Raw genomic sequence first — 21,352 nt, forward strand, 5'->3', positions numbered from 1 at the left:
ACACTTCATCGTCCAACACTCCTGAAAAAGTTGGGAGATAGGAGATTCCCTGGCTAATGGTGAGCAGCATGAGAGCAAACATGTGGTGGACCCCTCTGCTGAAGAACCATGCTGGTTAATGTTGCCTACAGGTGACAGTTTTCAGCACTGACATTTGACTAAACCAGACCCAGCCTTATCTTGCAGGCATTTAGCTCATTAGGGAATATTTGTTGCCAAGGGCCCATTGTGCATGCTCTTTTATGATGGAGGATGGGACTTAGCTAACCTTTCCTTTGATGCTGATGCAGGTGTATGCTCTGACCTTCAGTGACACTGTCTCTTCAGGCCTACTTATGACATTATTATAAAGTATGTTTTTTGAAAACCAAGAGAGTGAGGTGCTTTTTGTATACAAAAGTCTGGAAGCCATCGCCTTAAGCTCAGCAGAACTGTATGGACAGGGCCATATGGGACACAAGCTTTAATTCAATCTTATTTTATTCATAAGAAGAAAGGAAGAGACAAATATACAGATAACGTCTCAAGTAATACATAAAGTGAAAACAGTTACATCAACAGTACGCAACGTGTTTGACATAGAAAAATCATGTCTAAGATATGTGAGAAAAGGAAACAAGAGCATGTGTACGCGGACCACCACAAGGCTGTTCAATTAGACAATCCCCAGATATATATAATAAACATTAATTGCATCCACCAACCTCACATAAGTGAGGGGATCAGTGTTGCGCCGCATTCGGCATATAAGGGGAGATTATGCATGAATCTGAAAGTAAAATAAGACATATGGGGTCACATAACGAATCAGAAGCAATAAGCGGAACAAAGCCATGTTACTTTAGCTCAATGAATTCCTAGGGAAGTATTTAGAGATCAAGAAAATGAGAAGAAGCAGGGGCATACAAAGAGGGGGGTAGAGAGACAGGGGAAGAGAATCAAGGGACAAGAATCACTCCATCATGGCATTAGGGTCACATCATCCAGGCCACCCTCGGCCCAAGAGACAAACTCAGAAGAGTATCGGAACATGGACCATGAAGTCCAGGTGAGAGAAAACTGCTCGCTTTTACCACCCTCCTCCGCCAACAGACGCTCAAGGTCCCTTATGCGGTCCACTTCAACAGCCCAATCCCCCAGGGAAGGCATTGTTGCCGATCTCCAATGACGGGGGATCACCACTCTGGCCGCCGCCAGGAAGTGTCGTAGTACATCGTTTTTGATGGATTTGAACGTGCCAGGAAGTATAGATAAGAGAGCCATCTCAGGGGAAGGGTGAATAGAGGTCGCCATCGATTTGCAGTATAGTTTGAAAATCCGCTGCCAGAATCCCTGCACAGGAGGGCATTCCCACCAGATGTGGAGCATGGTTCCCCGGGATCTAAGACATCGCCAGCAGGTATCCGGCACTGCGGAATTGAAACGGTGGATAGTTGTTGGGCATCTGTACCATCTCGTTAGCAACTTGAAACCCTTCTCCTGGGTCTTAGTGGCCAAGGATAGCTTGTGCGTCAGGATAAAACACTTCTTCCAGTCTATAAGGGAAATAGAGTGACAGAGGTCCGTCTCCCAGGCCACTGTAAATGGCGGGGGGTCAGGGGGGGGACACAAGCTTTAATGCTTCTATCAAGCCTTCACAACTGAAGCATAGAGCCCCATACATTTGCTACACACACACTCCATCAATAAGGTCAATAAGGTGATAGTGTACTCATTTTGCCACAATTTGACAGATTGGTATCATCAAGTAGAGCACAGCCCACAAGCAAAAAAACAGGGTGTTATAGTGGAATTCTAACTGTAGGTCAAGAATGCCTCCACTGGCCTAGTGGTTTCCCTGTTAATAAAAATAACTGGCACCAACATGGTGGTTCTAGATTAAACAAATGCTGTGGGGAGTAGCAAGGCACTTCCTCAATTTTGAATAGTAAAGCTCAGTCCCTCAGTGCCCAACATGCAGCATCCTTAAGGTAACTTCCAGGCTAGCCTCACAGCATACAGTCCAGTAGGGTCTGGGTACAGCACTCCAAAGCTAGGCTGAGGAAAGCTGATCCAGATAGCTGCCATGAAGAGACAAGCCGAATTGGCAAAAAAAAAAAAAAAAAAAGCTGGCAAAAAAATGGTTTAACTTTTCCCAACAGAGCTTTCATCCTCCTTTAACCTAAAAAAAAAACAAAAAAAAAAATGAAGGCATATTGGGAAGAGATACATTTTTCCTGGGCTGTCCTACAGATTTTTGCCAGTGTCCAGTGATCCTGTAGGCAGCAGTATACCTGACAGTAGAAGATTTTGTACCCCGCAATGGATGGGGAAAGAAAGGTGTTTTGTTGCAGTATGTGTCCTCAGTAGACACTTCTTACTTTGTCCCAACATAAGCATAAAATGTCCACAATGGGTACAGAGATAAAAGTAAAAACCTGATTGAGGTTCTATACCATAGTCATAAAAAAAAAAAAAAGGTTTTGGCTGCAGTTAGATTTTAGGGGTAACTAAACTTTTTAACAAAAGGCCTCCATCACGGAGTTCAACTAACCCACCCTCACACACTGCCCTTGTTCTTATGAAATTGTTTACAATCTGCAGGCCAGTTTCTTATTTGTGATGTTCACATGTGCTCAGCAGAACCCTATAGGAGACTATTGTAAGGAATTCTATATAGTATCACAACACAGTGGGTGGCAGTGGCAAGTATGGAGCTATGGGGTGTAAATATAGTATTGTTTCTCTACCCATTAGAGCCAATGAATTTAAAAGTCAATAAAAACCAAGGATCGTCCTCCAGAGAGGGGCTAAATGCTCTGATTCAAACTGTTAACAGTGCATCCTCCTGTACCTAGATCTTCATTGTTAGTTTTATCTGACAATTTGTATGTAATGCCTTTTATATTGCAGAATATAAAATGTTTGAATCCAAAGAGTCAATAAAAACAGCTTTATGAACGTAAAAAAAAAAAAAAAAAAATAGGAACATACATAAATATAAATGGGAAGCGCATGAAATCATTAAATGCATGTTTTCATGTAAATAAATCTGGTGAGATCCTTCTGGACATGTCAGTTGCTAGAGCTGGAGAAGAAAATCCTTTACCTGTAAAAGAAAAAGAAAAATGTGTTAACTTTTTATAAACAACAACCTATATGAAAAAACACAGTCTACAATAGTGACCCCGCTCTCCTGAAAGTTACCATGCCCAATTATTTAAATACTTCTAGTGACTGACACAGAACAGTTATGTAGACAGAACTTATTAAATGGACTTTATAAATGTTATAAGCTGGCAACAAAGTATTAGAGCCAGGACAGCATTTCCCCTGGAAAACCAGGGTGTGGAACTGGGCATACAGTACCGCCTTTGAAGGAGGGTACCCACAGGCCCCTTCACCGCAGACTGAAGAGTCTGCAATTTCTCCAGGGGAACAAGGACCTTTGCCACCGAGGAGTCTGGATCAACACTAGATACTCCAACGCTGAGTCGGAACCTAGCATGCCCAGGATTTGAACCCTGGGTCGCACACATAGAGGGCAGGCTTGCTGCCACTGAGCTACACCTTCTGGCCTAAACATTTAACACCCACCCGAATCTTCGGAGGGTCTGAATGGGAATAACCCATCCACTAGGTTGGAGACAGAAGCTGCTCTCAGAAGAAAGTCGCCCAAGTAGCCAATGAGGCAAAGCCTCGCTGTCCCAACAAAGTTAGGATAAGTGCAAGCTCCTAGCTGAAAACCCATCGTGCTGATGCCAGATCAAAAGGGAGGGCCACAGGCTGACAGAGACCCTCTCTCATCACGAAGCACAGAAAAAAACACTGAAATGCGCAAAACGGGACATGCATGTATGCGTCCCTGATGTCCGAGGATGTCAGGACATCCCCCAGATGGAGCGCAGCTACCACCAAACAAATGGATTCCATGCAGAACTACCCAATGTTCACAAAGGTATTTAGGGCCTGAGGCCCATAGAAAACCCCAAAACTCTCGTCCTGCAGGAAAGGTAAAATTACCCCGCAGCTTAGCAAATCCCAATCTGCCCAAGGCAGACCGACGGGCCGGGAGAGGAAGACACGAGGAAAGAACTTTGTTCTGTGGATAGGAGGAAACCCTATCTAGTACTTCGAAGAGACCACCTCGCAGACCCACTGGTCGGAGAGCAGGGAGGTTTCACCGAATTGTGAACCTGCAAGCCGCCCCTCCCACCTAGAGACAGAGAGGGAAGGCTACATACATTGGCAGGATTTGGGTGCTGGCGTGATCGGCTTACGCACCCAGGGACGGATTAGTCCCCCAGCTGGGCCTTTGACGGCCTGGGAGGATTGCCCCTAAAAAATACACACACATTGGGCTAGATTCACATAGATCAGCGGATCTTTAGATCCATGTGATCTATGTGATTTAAGATCCGCTGCCACAAGTTTGAGAGGCAAGTGGGTAATTCACAAAACACTTACCTCCAAACTTGCGGCGGCGGAATACAAATTCCGCGGCTAGGGGGAGTGTACTATTTAAATCAGGCACGTCCCCGCGCAGATTTAAATGCGCATGCGCCGTCCGCGATTTTTCCCGGCGTGCATTGCTCCCACTGATGTGGCTAGGACGTCAGTGGTTTCGGCGTGAGCGTAACGTGCGACAAGCGGGTTAGAGAATCGGCGTACGCAAACGATGTAAAAAAAATAAAAATCGACGTGGGAACGACGGCTATACTTAACATTGGCTGCGCCTCATAGAAGCAGGGGTAAGTATACGCCGGGAAAACCGCTACGTAAACGTCATAACACTGCGTCGGGCCCGCGTACGTTTGTGAATTGGCGTATCTCGCTGATTTACATATTTCTCAACGTAAATCAGCGAGAACGCCCCCCGCGGCCATTTTTAAATTGCAGTTAAGATCCGACGGTGTAATACAGTTACGCCTGTCGGATCTTAGGCATATCTATGCGTAACTGATTCTATGAATCAGTCGCATAGATACGACGGGCCTAAGTCAGAGATACGACGGTGTATCAGGAGATACACCGTCTTATCTCTTTGTGAATCTGGCCCCCTGTGTGTATGTATATTATGTAGGTGTATGCACACATGCCTTTGGAGGAAACCGGAGTACCCGGAGGAAACTACGCAGACACAGGGAGCGACAATGCAAGCTCCAGGCAGATTGGCGTCAGTGTCCGGATTCGAACCAATTACTCTCTTGCTGCCAAGTAATGGAGATAAGTACTACACCACAGTGTGCATAAAACCATTCTGAAACAGAAGCCCTGGATAACAAGGGCGCAGCATTCAATGAAGCCCTGGACCAGCTGGTCCGCTAGCCTAATAACCTCAGGAGAGAGTCGGTGCTCCTCCACTGTCTGGTGCAAAATGCTCACTCCGTGAGTTGTATACAGCACTAGGGGTCAGGACTACTCCAAGATGGCCGCCGAGCGTTCAGAACGCGGCCACAGGAAAATGGCCGGCGCAATGTAAGCTGCGCCATAGCGCGGCTACGACAAAATGGCCACCAATGGGAGTTTTCAATGCAATTGAAAAACCTTCCAAAAAATGGTGCCAGCGCCGACTGAGACCCCAGAGTAGTGGCCACAATTGGCCGCAAGCCAGACCCCAGCATGGTAAACATGGAACGGGTCAGTACTTCGGATCTTCTATCAGTCAGATCCATACAAGCGGGGGTTCCCACCCGGCGGTGAGGGACTACAAAGGCCCTCAGTGGCTTTTCTCATTCCGCATCTCAGAAATTATCAAAGAAGGGCACAGAAGGAAAAATAAAACATAAAAAACAAAAAAGAAGTGCAGCGCTGATAAGTGATAAATATATAGTTCATGAAGATTTATGTGAATAAAAGTTCATTCTGGAATTAAGAACCAGAACAGAACCAGAAAAATTAGGAGAGGTTGGTGTGAAAAAGAAACAAGACCTCAAAAACCATTAAGTGATAAGGTTAAGTGAAATAGTCCAGCATTAGTTCTTTTGAAAAAAACAGCTGCCAAGAAAGGTGATGTGATGCACGCCAAGTTGCTGCTAATTGGGATAGATCTCCACACTACACCCGTGAGATAAGACTGCCTGCTTACCAGAAAGAAAGACTGCTTTGCATCAGTCTTATGGAGCATATGGGAAGTCAGGTCTCCCTGTAACCAATCCGTATGTTGTTCAGAGTGGAACTCAGCAATGGATCCGGGATAAATACATGGGCGATAAGAAGAAAGGAACTCTCATAGCGTATTAAGTATTCAAAGAGGTAGATTTAATAAGTGGTTGCACTTACAATTATTCGATGTGATTAGGACACAGAAGTAATGAAAGCGGTAATCACTCCACTCCGATGTTCCAATGCCTCTCGCTACTCGATCGAAAACACCGCCGGCGTTCAGGACGGAACGCGATGACGTCACGGCACCCTACGATCGTTTCGTCTCAACAGGACTTCAACGGGGGATTAGCCGGATACTGACATCAGAGCGCATGTTTAAATAGGCGCGGGATCCATTTTTGAAACTGGAAAGCCTGGAAAAGCTTTCATATTAACTGAGGGCTATTCCAATTTGTTAAGTAGCGAGAAAAATTCAATAGGGATGAGAAATAAGTTAAGGTCCCAAGTAAAGTGAACCAGAACAGATGAAAGAAATATCAAAAACGCTGAGATGTTTTGACACTAGTAGGGAGGCATCGGATTTTAGAAGCAATTAATTGGGGGCAACCGCTGTACAAATCAATTAAGATGATCACAGTACATGTATATATTCATAATATAATTGATATATGTATAAATTTTAATAAAATTCATAAAAAATCAGATTAATATTCAAAAATGTATCTAAAAATCTGATTGTAAAAAAATAAAATCATGTTAAGAATTATTTAAAAAACAATTAATATCCCAATCAACATTGAGCCCAAAGGGAATAAAAGATTTCATACAAAAAATCCAACGAGTTTTAAGCCTGGATATAGCCCGAACCATATTGGTACCTCGCCAATGTGGGCGAATGTTATCTATGGCAAAAAAGCTGGTCCCTTTTAATTGTCTACTGTGGTATTTGTCATAATGCCTAGAAAGATTATGTTTGGGGAACCCACTTTTTATCTTACCAATATGTTCACTCAAACGGATATGTAGTTCTCTTTTAGTGCGACCGATGTATTGCTTTGAGCATAGACACTGTATCATGTACACTACATACTTAGTTAAACAGGTCATGAATGATTCAATCTCATAGGTTTTGCCCGTGACCAAAGATTGAAAATTTGTGCATTTGCGTTCCTTAAAGGAATTTACCTTGCAAACGCTGCACGTACGACAGGGGAAAAAACCTTTGAGAGATTGAAAAAATACCAAGGTTTTCGGAGGATCAATGACATTTGGTGCTACATTGTGCCGTAAGGCCGGTGCCCCCTTGAAAATCAGGACAGGATTTTCAGGAATATGGGCTCCCAGGACCTTATCACTTCTAAGGACATCCCAATGTTTCTTTAGAATTTTTTTTTTAAATTGAGAAATGTTGATTGGAGTACTTTGTGGTCATAGACCAACTAAATTTATCTGAGGAGATGGCATTCGTTTTGCTGCTTCTTGTCAATAAAGACTCTCTATCCATCTGTTCCACCTTAATGATCGTCTCCTCATGATATCCTTTATTCAAGAATCTTTGCTTGAGGGTATTAGATTGCTCATGATAGTCCACAATCTCTGTACAATTCCGTCTTGTACGCTGGAATTGACCTTTCGGTACCGCTGCCAACCAAGAACTGTGATGACAGCTTGTGACAGGGATAAAAGCATTCCGATCAGTATCTCTAAAAAACGTGTTAGTACTCAATTTGCCTTCTTTAACAAAGATATTTAAATCTAAAACATGGATATGAGAGGTACTGATATCAAGTTGGAGAGAGATACCTCTAGTGTTTGAATTAAGTTTAGAGAAGAATGCCTCTAGTGATTTCACATCTCCCTCCCATATGACTATCACGTCATCTATGTAACGTTTCCAAAGGCGTAATTGAGGGGGTGTCTGAACATCAATAACTTCTCGCTCCCAGTAAGCCATAAATAAGTTGGCTAAGCTGGGGGCAAATTTAGCCACCATAGCTACGCCACAGATTTGAAGGAAAAACGTACCACCAAACCAAAAATAATTGTGTGTGGTTGCGAACTTTAATAATTCCAAAATAAAATCTCTTTGTAGAGGCGATATGTTGGATTCTTGCTGAAGATAGAACTCAACTGCTTGTAAACCATGCTGATGGGAGATGACAGTGTAGAGGGAGGCCACATCAGCAGTGGCAAAGATATAACCCTCCCTCCATTGAAAAATAGGTTCAAAAACCTCAGTAGTGTCTCGTAGGTAAGCTGGAGTAGATGTTACTAAAGGCTGCAAGAAACTATCTACATATTTGCCATTTTTTTTAGATATGTTTTTGGGGGATATTTATTATAGCAAAAAGTAAAAAATATTGAATTTTTTTCAAAATTGTCGCTCTATTTTTATTAATAGCGCAAAAAATAAAAACCGCAGAGGTGATCAAATACCACCAAAAGAAAGCTCTATTTGTGGGGAAAAAAGGACGCCAATTTTGTTTGGGAGCCACGTCGCACGACCGCGCAATTGTCTGTTAAAGCGACGCAGCGCCGAATTGTAAAAACCCCTTGGGTCATTTAGCTGCATATTGGTCCGGTCCTTAAGTGGTTAAACACCTGTATAGCAGGAGCTACAAATCCAGGGGGGTTGAATAACGAAGCATTCTTCAAATTGGTGTGTTGAATGGGGGCAGTAATAATCGGTGGAGTGTCATCTGCATTAGCTCCAGAACGCCGAATGGACGACGAGGGGATCCTGTGGATAATCTGAGTACCATTACCAATTGGGTTTAAGATAAAATGTCTCTTTATATTCATCTTACGGATGAATTTATTGACATCAATAAAAGTCTCGAATTTATTGAGTTGACGTGGGGGAGCGAACTTGAGGCCATGACTCAGAACTTTTTGTTCACCCACTGTTAAAGAGGCTGAACTGAGGTTAAAAATACCGGCTAGGTCCGTTGTTTTCCTCTCTTTGGCCCTAGTTCGCCTCCTCCCTCTGTCGTCGTACTCTTTCTTGCTTTTGCTGCGTGTCATGGTAAAAAAAACGCGGTGGGCTAGTATTACTAAAATCGTATGGCGAGTCCACATAATACTTCCTTTGAGATGGTAAGTCATTTGAATAATTAGGATGCTGTGTAATGACATAGCTATCTTCATATGAATCCGATTGATGATTGGACAGAGGAGCAAAACGATTTGAGAAGAATGCGTCCTGGAGTGTGGTTTCTCACATGTCCTCTTTGATCCCAGTGGCCTTGTGTTGCTGGTTTAAGATTCCAACGGTCCCGTGGGTCGATGTATACGTACGTAAAAGATGGAATTGTACAGAGATTGTGGACTATCATGAGCAATCTAATACCCTCAAGCAAAGATTCTTGAATAAAGGATATCATGAGGACACGATCAATGAGACGATCATTAAGGTGGAACAGATGGATAGAGAGTCTTTATTGACAAGAAGCAGCAAAACGAATGCCATCTCCTCAGATAAATTTAGTTGGTCTATGACCACAAAGTACTCCAATCAACATTTCTCAATTAAAAAAAAAAATTCTAAAGAAACATTGGGATGTCCTTAGAAGTGATAAGGTCCTGGGAGCCCATATCCCTGAAAATCCTGTCCTGATTTTCAAGGGGGCACCAGCCTTACGGCACAATGTAGCACCAAATGTCATTGATCCTCCGAAAACCTTGGTATTTTTTCAATCTCTCAAAGGTTTTTTCCCCTGTCGTAAGTGCAGCATTTGCAAGGTAAATTCCTTTAAGGAATGCAAATGCACGAATTTTCAATCTTCGGTCACGGGCAAAACCTATGAGATTGAATCATTCATTACCTGTTCAACTAAGTATGTAGTGTACATGATACAGTGTCCATGCTCAAAGCAATACATCGGTCGCACTAAAAGAGAACTACATATCCGTTTGAGTGAACATATTGGTAAGATAAAAAGTGGGTTCCCCAAACATAATCTTTCTAGGCATTATGACAAATACCACGGTAGACAATTAAAAGGGACCAGCTTTTTTGCCATAGATAACATTCGCCCACATTGGCAAGGTACCAATATGGTTCGGCTATATCCAGGCTTGAAACTCGTTGGATTTTTTGTATGAAATATTTTTTTCCCTTTGGGCTCAATGTTGATTGGGATATTAATTGTTTTTTAAATAATTCTTAACATGATTTTATTTTTTTACAATCAGATTTTTAGATACATTTTTGAATATTAATCAGATTTTTTATGAATTTTATTAAAATGTATACATATATCAATTTTATTATGAATATGTACATGTACTGTGATTATCTTAATTGATTGGTACAGCGGTTGCCCCCGATTAATTGCTTCTAAAATCCGATGCCTCCCTACTAGTGTCAAAACATCTCCGCGTTTTTGATATTTCTTTCATCTGTTCTGGTTCACTTTACTTGGGACCTTAACTTATTTCTCGTCCCTATTGAATTTTTCTTGCTACTTAACAAATTGGAATAGCCCTCAGTTAATATGAAAGCTTTTACAGGCTTTCCAGTTTCAAAAATGGATCCCGCGCCTATTTAAACACCATGCGCGCTGACGTCAGTATCCGGCTAATCCCCCGTTGAAGTCCTGTTGAGACGAAACGATCGTAGGGTGCCGTGACGTCATCGCGTTCCGTCCTGAACGCCGGCGGTGTTTTCGATCGAGTAGCGAGAGGCATCGGAACATCGGAGTGGAGTGATTACAGCTTTCATTACTTCTGTGCCCTAATCACATTGAATAATTGTAAGTGCAACCACTTATTAAATCTACCTCTTTGAATACTTAATACGCTATGAGAGTTCCTTTCTTCTTATCGCCCATGTATCTATCCCGGATCCATTGCTGAGTTCCACTCTGAACAACATACGGATTGGTTACAGGGAGACCTGACTTCCCATATGCTCCATAAGACTGATGCAAAGCAGTCTTTCTTTCTGGTAAGCAGGCAGTCTTATCTCACGGGTGTAGTGTGGAGATCTATCCCAATTAGCAGCAACTTGGCGTGCATCACATCACCTTTCTTGGCAGCTGTTTTTTTCACAAGAACTAATGCTGGACTACAGGGAGTGCAGAATTATTAGGCAAATGAGTATTTTGACCACATCATCCTCTTTATGCATGTTGTCTTACTCCAAGCTGTATAGGCTCGAAAGCCTACTACCAATTAAGCATATTAGGTGATGTGCATCTCTGTAATGAGAAGGTGTGTGGTCTAATGACATCAACACCCTATATCAGGTGTGTATAATTATTAGTCAACTTATTTTCCTTTGGCAAAATGGGTCAAAAGAAGGACTTGACAGGCTCAGAAAAGTCAAAAATAGTGAGATATCTTGCAGAGGGATGCAGCACTCTTAAAATTGCAAAGCTTCTGAAGCGTGATCATCGAACAATCAAGCGTTTCATTCAAAATAGTCAACAGGGTCGCAAGAAGCGTGTGGAAAAACCAAGGCGCAAAATAACTGCCCATGAACTGAGAAAAGTCAAGCGTGCAGCTGCCAAGATGCCACTTGCCACCAGTTTGGCCATATTTTAGAGCTGCAACATCACTGGAGTGCCCAAAAGCACAAGGTGTGCAATACTCAGAGACATGGCCAAGGTAAGAAAGGCTGAAAGACGACCACCACTGAACAAGACACACAAGCTGAAACGTCAAGACTGGGCCAAGAAATATCTCAAGACTGATTTTTCTAAGGTTTTATGGACTGATGAAATGAGAGTGAGTCTTGATGGGCCAGATGGATGGGCCCGTGGCTGGATTGGTAAAGGGCAGAGAGCTCCAGTCCGACTCAGACGCCAGCAAGGTGGTGGTGGAGTACTGGTTTGGGCTGGTATCATCAAAGATGAGCTTGTGGGGCCTTTTCGGATTGAGGATGGAGTCAAGCTCAACTCCCAGTCCTACTGCCAGTTTCTGGAAGACACCTTCTTCAAGCAGTGGTACAGGAAGAAGTCTGCATCCTTCAAGAAAAACATGATTTTCATGCAGGACAATGCTCCATCACACGCGTCCAAGTACTCCACAGCGTGGCTGGCAATAAAGGGTATAAAAGAAGAAAAACTAATGACATGGCCTCCTTGTTCACCTGATCTGAACCCCATTGAGAACCTGTGGTCCATCATCAAATGTGAGATTTACAAGGAGGGAAAACAGTACACCTCTCTGAACAGTGTCTGGGAGGCTGTGGTTGCTGCTGCATGAAATGTTGATGGTGAACAGATCAAAACACTGACAGAATCCATGGATGGCAGGCTTTTGAGTGTCCTTGCAAAGAAAGGTGGCTATATTGGTCACTGATTTGTTTTTGTTTTGTTTTTGAATGTCAGAAATGTATATTTGTGAATGTTGAGATGTTATATTGGTTTCACTGGTAAAAATAAATAATTGAAATGGGTATATATTTTTTTTTTGTTAAGTTGCCTAATAATTATGCACAGTAATAGTCACCTGCACACACCGATATCCCCCTAAAATAGCTAAAACTAAAAACAAACTAAAAACTACTTCCAAAAATATTCAGCTTTGATATTAATGAGTTTTTTGGGTTCATTGAGAACATGGTTGTTGTTCAATAATAAAATTAATCCTCAAAAATACAACTTGCCTAATAATTCTGCACTCCCTGTATTTCACCTAACCTTATCACTTAATGGTTTTTGAGGTATTGTTTCTTTTTCACACCAACCTCTCCTAATTTTTCTGGTTCTGTTCTTAATTCCAGAATGAACTTTTATTCACATAAATCTTCATGAACTATATATTTATCACTTATCAGCGCTGCACTTTTTGTTTTTTATGTTTTACTGAATTGTTGTACACAATTTTTTAGTGCCAGCAGCTTATTGCTCACGTTATTCATTTATTTTATTTATCATTTTATGTTAGCGCAGCGTCAGCCATTTGTTTTTTTTCTGTTTTCACAGAAGGAAAAAACCTACACAGCGGTCTGATTTGTGTGATCCAAAAAAGACCGAGCCCTCGGCGGAAACCCAGCTGCACTGAGAGTCCCTTGCAGCAGTAAAAAGCGCACCCATAAATGCCTTATTCTACTGTTTTAATTTTTTTTTTAACTAGGTACCTGGTCCATGGCTTCATAACAGAGCATTCCCCAGGAGATAACGGGGGAAGGGGGCACTCTTTTCCCGCCCGTCCGCAGTCCACCCCCACCCTGGCACAAACGTGTCCAGGACTAACAAAAAAAATTGGTGGGAATCCCAGGCGCTAACACCTGCTGCCACCACCAGCATGTGGGGAAGGACCCAGATACTGACTCCAAATATTAATAATATTTACATAGTGTGTATTATAATATGCACACCTGTCCTTACAAAGGAACAAAAGCTCCTAGAGCCCTATTCATGGCCTCTCACCCACTTGCTGCGCTGACCAGGGGTAACCAGGGGATTCACCTCAGGAGGAGACTGCCCAGCGCTGCCGTCCGCTCTCAGCACTGTGAGAGGAAAAGAACCGTGAGGTAACTGTGCGGCATCTGCAGGGACCTGTTTTTAAACAGGAAAAGCCTCCTAGGGCTTTTTTATTTAAGGATAAGACACAGATACAGCATAAAAAGCAAAACCGTTACAGGTGTCACCAATCAGTCAGCGTCTAACTACACACTGAAGTATAATCATAAACACCTGTGCTCATCACAGGCCAGATAACAGTCCCCTCAGGAAGGCCCCCTCCCCCCTGACAGCGGCAATGTTAGCAATGCAGCAAGGGAAAAGGAGCAGGGAAGGGAGAAGAGGACCCCCGAACCCCAGGAATGCCCAGCCGTACCAACCCACCGAAGCAGGAGGGACTGTACTTACCCGTCCAAGCGAGGACTCGCTGACGCATTCCTGACAGAACTACAACCGCAATGGAGGTAGCTGTCAGCCCGGTCCACTGTGAGTGAGACAACACCACAGCCCAGTCATATGTGAACCTTGGAGCAAAGCTCAAAGGCCGCCTCAGGAGTCATGGGGTATGGCGTGGCAGACCCAGCCTCTTTGCAAAGGTGTGTCCACGCTTGCTGGTCGGACTAAGTAGACTACAAGGATCTCTATTATCCAGCCTGTCTCTCAGCCGACAGTTGAAAGAAGATTCTTCAAGAAAAAGTAAAATAAAAATAAAATTTCTCCTCAGGGCGCTGGGCCCAAAGGGAGCCATACGTCCTTCTCCTTGCTAGGCAGAACAAAACTGAGGCTGCATGCTACAGTGAGGAGGGTTATATCTGGAGGGACCGCCCCCTGGGCGGGGCTGTTCAACTCTGTTAATGTAACATGTATTTAACATGTTATTTAACATGGACATTTTTGAGTATAGAGCACAACGCACTGTTAACACAGAGGGTGTTTTTTCTGTCATAGATAATGACACCGAAATAGGGGGCATGTTCATGAGACTAAAAAAACATTTTGGTCTCAGAGCTGCACCTTCAGTGGGACATTGTCTTTTTACGCCAGTATGTCACTGAAGGCATGGTCCCTAGGAGTTTGAGGTGGGAGGTCCAACCTCAACAAGGTGACTCGGACCTTGACTCCTGGTATCGTTATTTTAACGAGGCTGGTACTAAGTTTCTGGACTTCCTTTTAACTCGGAAGAAGGCCAGACTCTTGGTTCTTGATAGAGAGATTAAGGAGTTAAAAGAAAAACTTTCGGGTTTCAAGGATTCCACTGAATACAACTCCCTTTCCTCCAATCTTTTGAGCCATCTAGAAAAAGAGGATAGGGATCAGAGGAATAAGAAGCATAAAACGTACTCCAGGGATGTTGGGGACTATAGATCTGGGACTGTCTTTAAGTGGCAAAAATCATTGTTAACCCCTGACGGCTCTGAGCCCTCTTCTGTGATGGACACTAATGAACATCAGGGGGATAACCAGCCTATAAACACTCATCGTCCTAGCCATATACAGCCCAAAGCACCACCTCTTGTGAAGGGCCCACCCCTAAGGGGTAGACATTCTAGCTATGACACGCCTGTGAGGAACCATTCAAACAGAAGAAGAGGGAGGGATCGTTCTAGAGGCAACATACCTGAATATAGAACTCCCATTTATCCCACTCAGAGTCATCAACATTATAGTCACTCGCCAAGGAGAGGGGACTATGGTGCTTCTTATGAGACTACCCCTTATTCCTACCAGTACCCTCCAGTGTATACCAACAATAGGTTTATCCCATTGCAGGATATGCAGGATAGCTCTAGAGGCTATCAACGACCACAGTCGAGTCATGACTATTGTGGTCCTGAAGGTTACCCCAATAAGGATTTTCATTGGGTAGGGAAGGGCCAAAAAAGACCTTCGGACCCAAGAGAGGCAACAGGGGAGGCAAAAGACAAAAAAGGAAAAAAGAGGAAGGTAAACTAGGTTGTGGTTTGTTCAATTTGAGTGGTAAAGTACTCACTTCTAGCGAACTAGCCGTTTTAGACAAGGGTCTCAAATTTGCTCCTCCACACAAATTGAACAAATTTGACACCTTTATAGATATTAACAAATTTGCCCGGAAGCTCAATATTCAGCGGCATTTTATTTTAGACTCAACACCCCAGATGGAACGAGCTGCCACCTCAGGGACAGTGCATTCGGGCCTTTCAAACCCTTCACTGTTCAATCCGGCCGTTCCAGCTTCTTCCAAAGTCAATACATTTAAGGAGCTGGTCCTTAAAGACTTGGAAGCTCTTTCTGTTAAAAACGTTTATTCACACCCAATACCTAAAGAGGGATTTTTATCTTTGTGTAATCGCAAAGATCTTGTCGTGCGCCCAGCCGACAAGGGTGGAGGGATAGTGGTCATGAACAAACCTGATTATGTTGCAGAGATGAACCGCATTTTGGGTGACAATGAAACATACCAAGTTTTACCTAATGATCCAACCAACATTTACAAAAAGGAATTGACCCACCTGGTTCTGGGGTTTAATTCATTTATTTTAGATAAAAAAGAACAAGCTTTCTTGGTACCTACAGCTCCAAGAATCCCAACCATATATCACCTACCCAAAATACACAAAGACCTATTAAATCCACCTGGTCGACCTATCGTGAGTTGGATCGACTCGATCACATCACGTATAGGTCGATACATCGACTTTTATTTGCAACCGTTGGTTAAATCTACACCCTCATATCTTAAGGATACAACTTCCACTATGAAAATTCTTGAGAATATTGTGATTGAGGGCGATTACCTTCTTGCGACTGCCGATGTGGCGTCTTTATATACGTGTATTCCGCAAGATCTCGGTGTTGAAGCAGTCAGACATTTTTTAAATAATGCAGACTCAATCACAGAGGAACAGAAAGTTTTCGTCATAGAATTGCTTGAGTTTGCGACGACTCACAATTATTTTTGGTTTGACCAGAAGTATTTTCTCCAAAGACGTGGCGTGGCGATGGGGGCCAAGTTTGCCCCCAGCCTCGCCAATCTTTTCATGGCCAAGTGGGAGGAGGACGTCGTCTATTGTGAGAGACCTTCCTCCCTAGTCTTATGGGCTAGATATATAGACGACGTCCTCCTCCTGTGGGATGGCTCTAGGGAATCTCTAGATGATTACTTTCGAGTTCTAAATACGAATGATCGAGGTATTTCTTTTACCCATGAGAGTAGTCCTACTAGAATCACATTTCTTGATCTGGAGATTGAGCTTGTGTCTAGGAGCTTCAGGTTCAAAACTCACTTCAAGGGTACTGATAGAAACAGCTTCATCCCTACGGACAGTTGCCACCATAGATCTTGGCTTAAATCTGTCCCTAGGAGTCAATTTTTGCGTTTACGCAGAAATTGTTCTGATGATGACATGTATTTTTTACAGGCAGCCATGCTCAGGGTAAGATTTATTGAGAAGGGTTACGACACTTCCTCTGTTGATATGGAGTTACGACAAGTAGCACTAATTGAGCGTGACAGTCTCTTGCAAGATAAGGAACCACGTCCCAATGATGACTCTTATAAGTTCTCAATGTTGACTTCCTACTCCAATCAACATAGGGATGTTCAAAATATCATCAACAAACATTGGGACATTCTTAAAAGCGATAAAGTGTTGGGCCCTAGTATACCTGAACAGGCAAAAGTGATCTTCAGGGGAGCCCCTACATTAAGAAATAGTATTGCCCCCAATGTGGTCGATCCCCCTGAGCGTCCCGTCTTTTTTCAGGATATGAAAGGATATTATCCCTGTAAGAAGTGTAGAGTCTGTCAGTTTAATACCAATGGAAGAACAAAATCATTGGAATTTGGGTCTACGAGTACTGGTCGCCAATACCCTATCAATGTTTTTTGCACATGCGCAACTACGCATTTTGTTTATCTTGTCACCTGCCCGTGCGGGAAGCAGTACGTCGGTCGTACCATACGTGCCTTCTCCGTACGGGTAGGTGAACATGTGACAAAGATCATTGGTGGAAGCACCAAACACACGGTCCCTCTGCATTATAGGGAATGCCATGCTCGTAACCCTAAAGGTTCCCAGTTTCTCATCATCGACAAATATGTGGCACCTTGGAGGGGAGGAGCCAAGACTAGAGGGGTTTCTCGTCTCGAAGCCTATTGGATTTACGAATTGCGCACTTATGTCCCATATGGCCTCAATGTGGATTGGGACAAATGCATTTATCAACCAATCATAAATATCTATATATTGTTGACATGCATTCTGTATTCAATGGTGGCTCCAGTACCTTTTTTCTACTTTTTTGTTCTTCACCTTTTTAATTTGAATTTTGGCATAGAATATTGTCTATTCTGCCAATTTTTATTTTTAAATTAATATTTGTTTTTATAACTTTTTATCTGTAGAAGTACTATGTGGTTTCATTACCATAAAATACTTCTAATTTTCAAATCCAAAAACATCTTTGTGGTAGGTGTCCATTTTTGGTTGGGTTAGTTTGTAATTATTTTTGTAATTGTTTTTAAACTTTTTGACTTATTTTATCCATTTATTTCTGAATATCTTTGCTCCTTGGATGTTATAGTCCATGAGGCATTTTTTAAAAAATAAAAGTATTTTAACTTCTTTTTGTGACATTTAGTCCCCTTTTAAAAAATAAAAAAAACTTTTGTTGTATTATCTATATAAACAAAATTTTTTTTTCCTCTTTTGGTTATTTCCTTGGCTCTTTTCCCCTTTGGTCATTGGATAAATGGACGACCATCCATTTATTATATATATATATTTTTTTTATATGTATTTGGCTGCTGATGTTTTCAAATTTTGGTGCCTCTCCCTTTCGTTTTCTGGCCTCTTCCGTGCGTTACACCTAGCATCAAGCGGTGGAGTGCATTGTGGAATGAATCTGAGGCGTGGAGCGCATTGCTGGAACGCATGCTGGTTGTTTCAGCCACCATCGTTCTGAGGACACCGCGGCTCCAAACCGAGTCTTGGTGCGCTTGTGTGGAGCGCACTCTGACGCTGACACGTGACAGTGTCATACTTTCCAGCTGAGGCGTGGAGCGCATGGTGGAGCGCACGCCGGCCGGACAGGTTTGTTCGTTTCTGGGGTGCATTTCAACCCGGTTCCGGATGCTGCTGGTGAGCTAGCGCTAAGCTGGGTTGGCGATCGGCTTTCTCATTTACCAAATGAGATTGGATTATGTGTCAGTGCCACATTTTTGCTTTTACTGTACGGTAATTACTGTAAGGTAATTTGGACCAATTGAGATTCCACAGGTGGAGCCACCATTGAGGTAAGGGTGTCTTGTCTTTATAAGCATTCCCTGTGCAGTGTGTCAGCACCCCAGATGATGATCGTTTAGATTGAAACATGTCGGGAATTTGCTGACAATACTGCTCTTTGTTACATGCCTGTAACCAATGCTGAAAATGTGAGTGTAACCCATTTTTTGATTTTGCTATCAAGTAAACTTTTAAACGGATTTACACTATGTGCATTTTTGCCTTCTTTTTTCTAACTTCCGTTGTATTGAGTGTCTGAACCTCCATATGGACCCAAGTCTACAACCTAATACAAGGTGCTTCTGAACCGACTTTCACCTGATCCTGTGTTGGACTTCACCTCCTCGCTGGTATCATCAACTTTAAAGCGCAAATGACCCACTAGGTATATGCCTATTCTGGGTCCACAGCTTCTGGTAAGCCTCCATTCATTTCGGTGCTGGATTTATACATCTTTTTTACCTATGAAGATTTATTACCATTTCTTTATTGAAGTTTATTTTGCACATTTATCCACTGTGAACTGAATTTTGAGGATTCATTTATTATTAATTTTTTCACAGTTTTTTATGGACTACTTTAATGTGTTTCATACGGACACTTTTCAATGATTGGTTAATTATTAATATACCCAATCCTTTATCTCACTTATAATTAGCGCTACACTTTATGTTTTATTTTGTTTGTTTTTCGGAATTGATCCATTCCGTGGTGTTGGCTGCATTTTATAAGTTTTTTATAGTAGCGCGGTGTTTATCTATACTTCTAGTATAGTTATTTTCCACACGTTCTGTTTAACATGTTTCTGCCTAGTCCTCTCCTGTAAACAGGGAACATAACCCACTTGTCAAGATTTAAGGAGCTGTGTCCGTCCATGGACGATAAGAGAAAAATATTTACCAGTGAGGAGGCATACCAAATCCTAAGTTTGACTGACGAATCTTCTGTGTCTGAATCTAATTCTGAACACTAACCAGTTTTAAAAACAGTGGATCTGCAACAGAAGGAAAGTGTGCCTACAAAACAAAGGCATTCTGGCAAGGAGCAGGCAACTACTAGTAGTGCAGTGGCATCCACCAGAAATGGAGTACCTCTGCAAGAAACGCCAGGTATTAGTGGGGTGTCACCTCAACCCCAAAGGGTTAGGGCCCATACCAGTCTTCCATATGCCCTTCAAAGCCCTCTATGGCTTCCCCCTAGCTTAGGAGGAGCTAAGATACCCACTTTTACTGCCCAGGCAGGTGTCCAGGTGGACACAGAAAATGTTGCACCAATTGATTTTTTTTTTAACAAACTTTTACTAATTATTCACAAAGTTCAATTGTGGACCAGTGCAACCTCTATGCATACAATTGACAGCCAACAATCCAACTTCATATTGTATACCTTCACCTATGAATGGAAACCATTAAGAGTGGAGGCGTTCTTTTTGGGTGTCACATTTAATATGGGACTTACAAAAAAAAAAAATTATTGTCAATCAATTTTTTTTTTTAACATTTGGTTCCTCCATTACAATGATGACACCCAGTGTCCTCCCCAAAATGATCCCGCATAGGATAAACCGTATAAAATTTGTCCACTTCTTAATTTTTGCTCTGAGAAATTCACCCAATTCTATATCCCAGACAAAAATATCTGCGTGGATGAGTCGCTTGTCCATTTCACTGGCAGGCTGGGCATCAAGCAGTTTAACCCTAGCAAAAGGGCATGATATGGAGTGAAACCTTTCAAGTTATGCAACAGAGCCACAGGGTACACTTATGCTTTCCCTGTGTAAGAAGGAAAGGACACCAGGCTGCATCCCCCTAAATGCCCAGATTATATTGGAATCAGTGGGAAAATAGTTTGGGACCTTGTTTTCCCACTCCTTGAAAAGGTTATTATCTCTACATAGATAATTACTACACAGCTTGTCACTTTTCTGCAATCTATATGAAGCTCCTGTGTACTTTCAGTCCAGGTGCCATCTTATAATTAGAGGGGGATGAGAGAGTTAGTTTACTCTCATCCAACTAATTCATGTAAATTAGGCCTCTATTCTAGCTGGGCTGTACTGCCAGTTCATTCTGTGTTCCAGAGATACCTTTCCATCTCTGGGCGACAGGTGGCAGCAGTGGAGTTCAGTCTGAGGCGCCTCTTGACAGCAGCCAAATCAGAGGAGTTTCTCTCTCGCGGGGCATGCTGGGGAAGGGTACTTCTAGAGGAGACGCCATTTTGGGGGGGTCGTCTTCTGCTGGTTCCCGGTGCGCACCCACCTTCAGGGTGTGCGCACATGACGGGCCCCAGGGATATGACCTACCAGGCTGGGGCGCACATGCTACGCGGTGTCCTTGGTTCCGGGACCATGATGGCCCAGAGCAACTGAAGCTGTGGCGGGGCCCCAGTCATCTACTGGGTCCCCAAATTTCTGAAGAAGATCCCAAGCGAGTTGTGCTGTTCGGTGGGGAGTCAGTCTGAGGAGAGCCCGGAGGCAGGCGATCCAATAGGGCCTAGACAAGCTATCGGGGATCAAGGTGACCGGACATTGACAGTTTGTATAGCAACCTGTCAGTCGGTGACCATTTGAGAGACTACCTGAGGGAGATT

General features: G+C 42.9%; 1 protein-coding gene across 2 annotated transcripts in view; it reads right to left on the bottom strand.

Moving 5' to 3' along the window:
• Positions 1-462: 462 nt before the first annotated feature.
• The window catches only part of LOC120932441 (deoxycytidine kinase 2-like), a 376,692-nt gene continuing 355,802 nt past the window's right edge, over positions 463-21,352 (bottom strand). For both annotated transcript variants that reach the window (XM_040344792.1, XM_040344791.1), the window contains exon 7: positions 463-3,088. In XM_040344792.1, coding sequence (XP_040200726.1) covers positions 3,062-3,088 — 27 coding nt within the window. In that variant the 3' untranslated portion in view covers positions 463-3,061. The remainder of the gene's footprint in view (positions 3,089-21,352) is intronic.

This window comes from Rana temporaria, chromosome 3 (genome assembly GCF_905171775.1).
Source record: "Rana temporaria chromosome 3, aRanTem1.1, whole genome shotgun sequence".
In the NCBI taxonomy this organism is placed as follows: domain Eukaryota; kingdom Metazoa; phylum Chordata; class Amphibia; order Anura; family Ranidae; genus Rana; species Rana temporaria.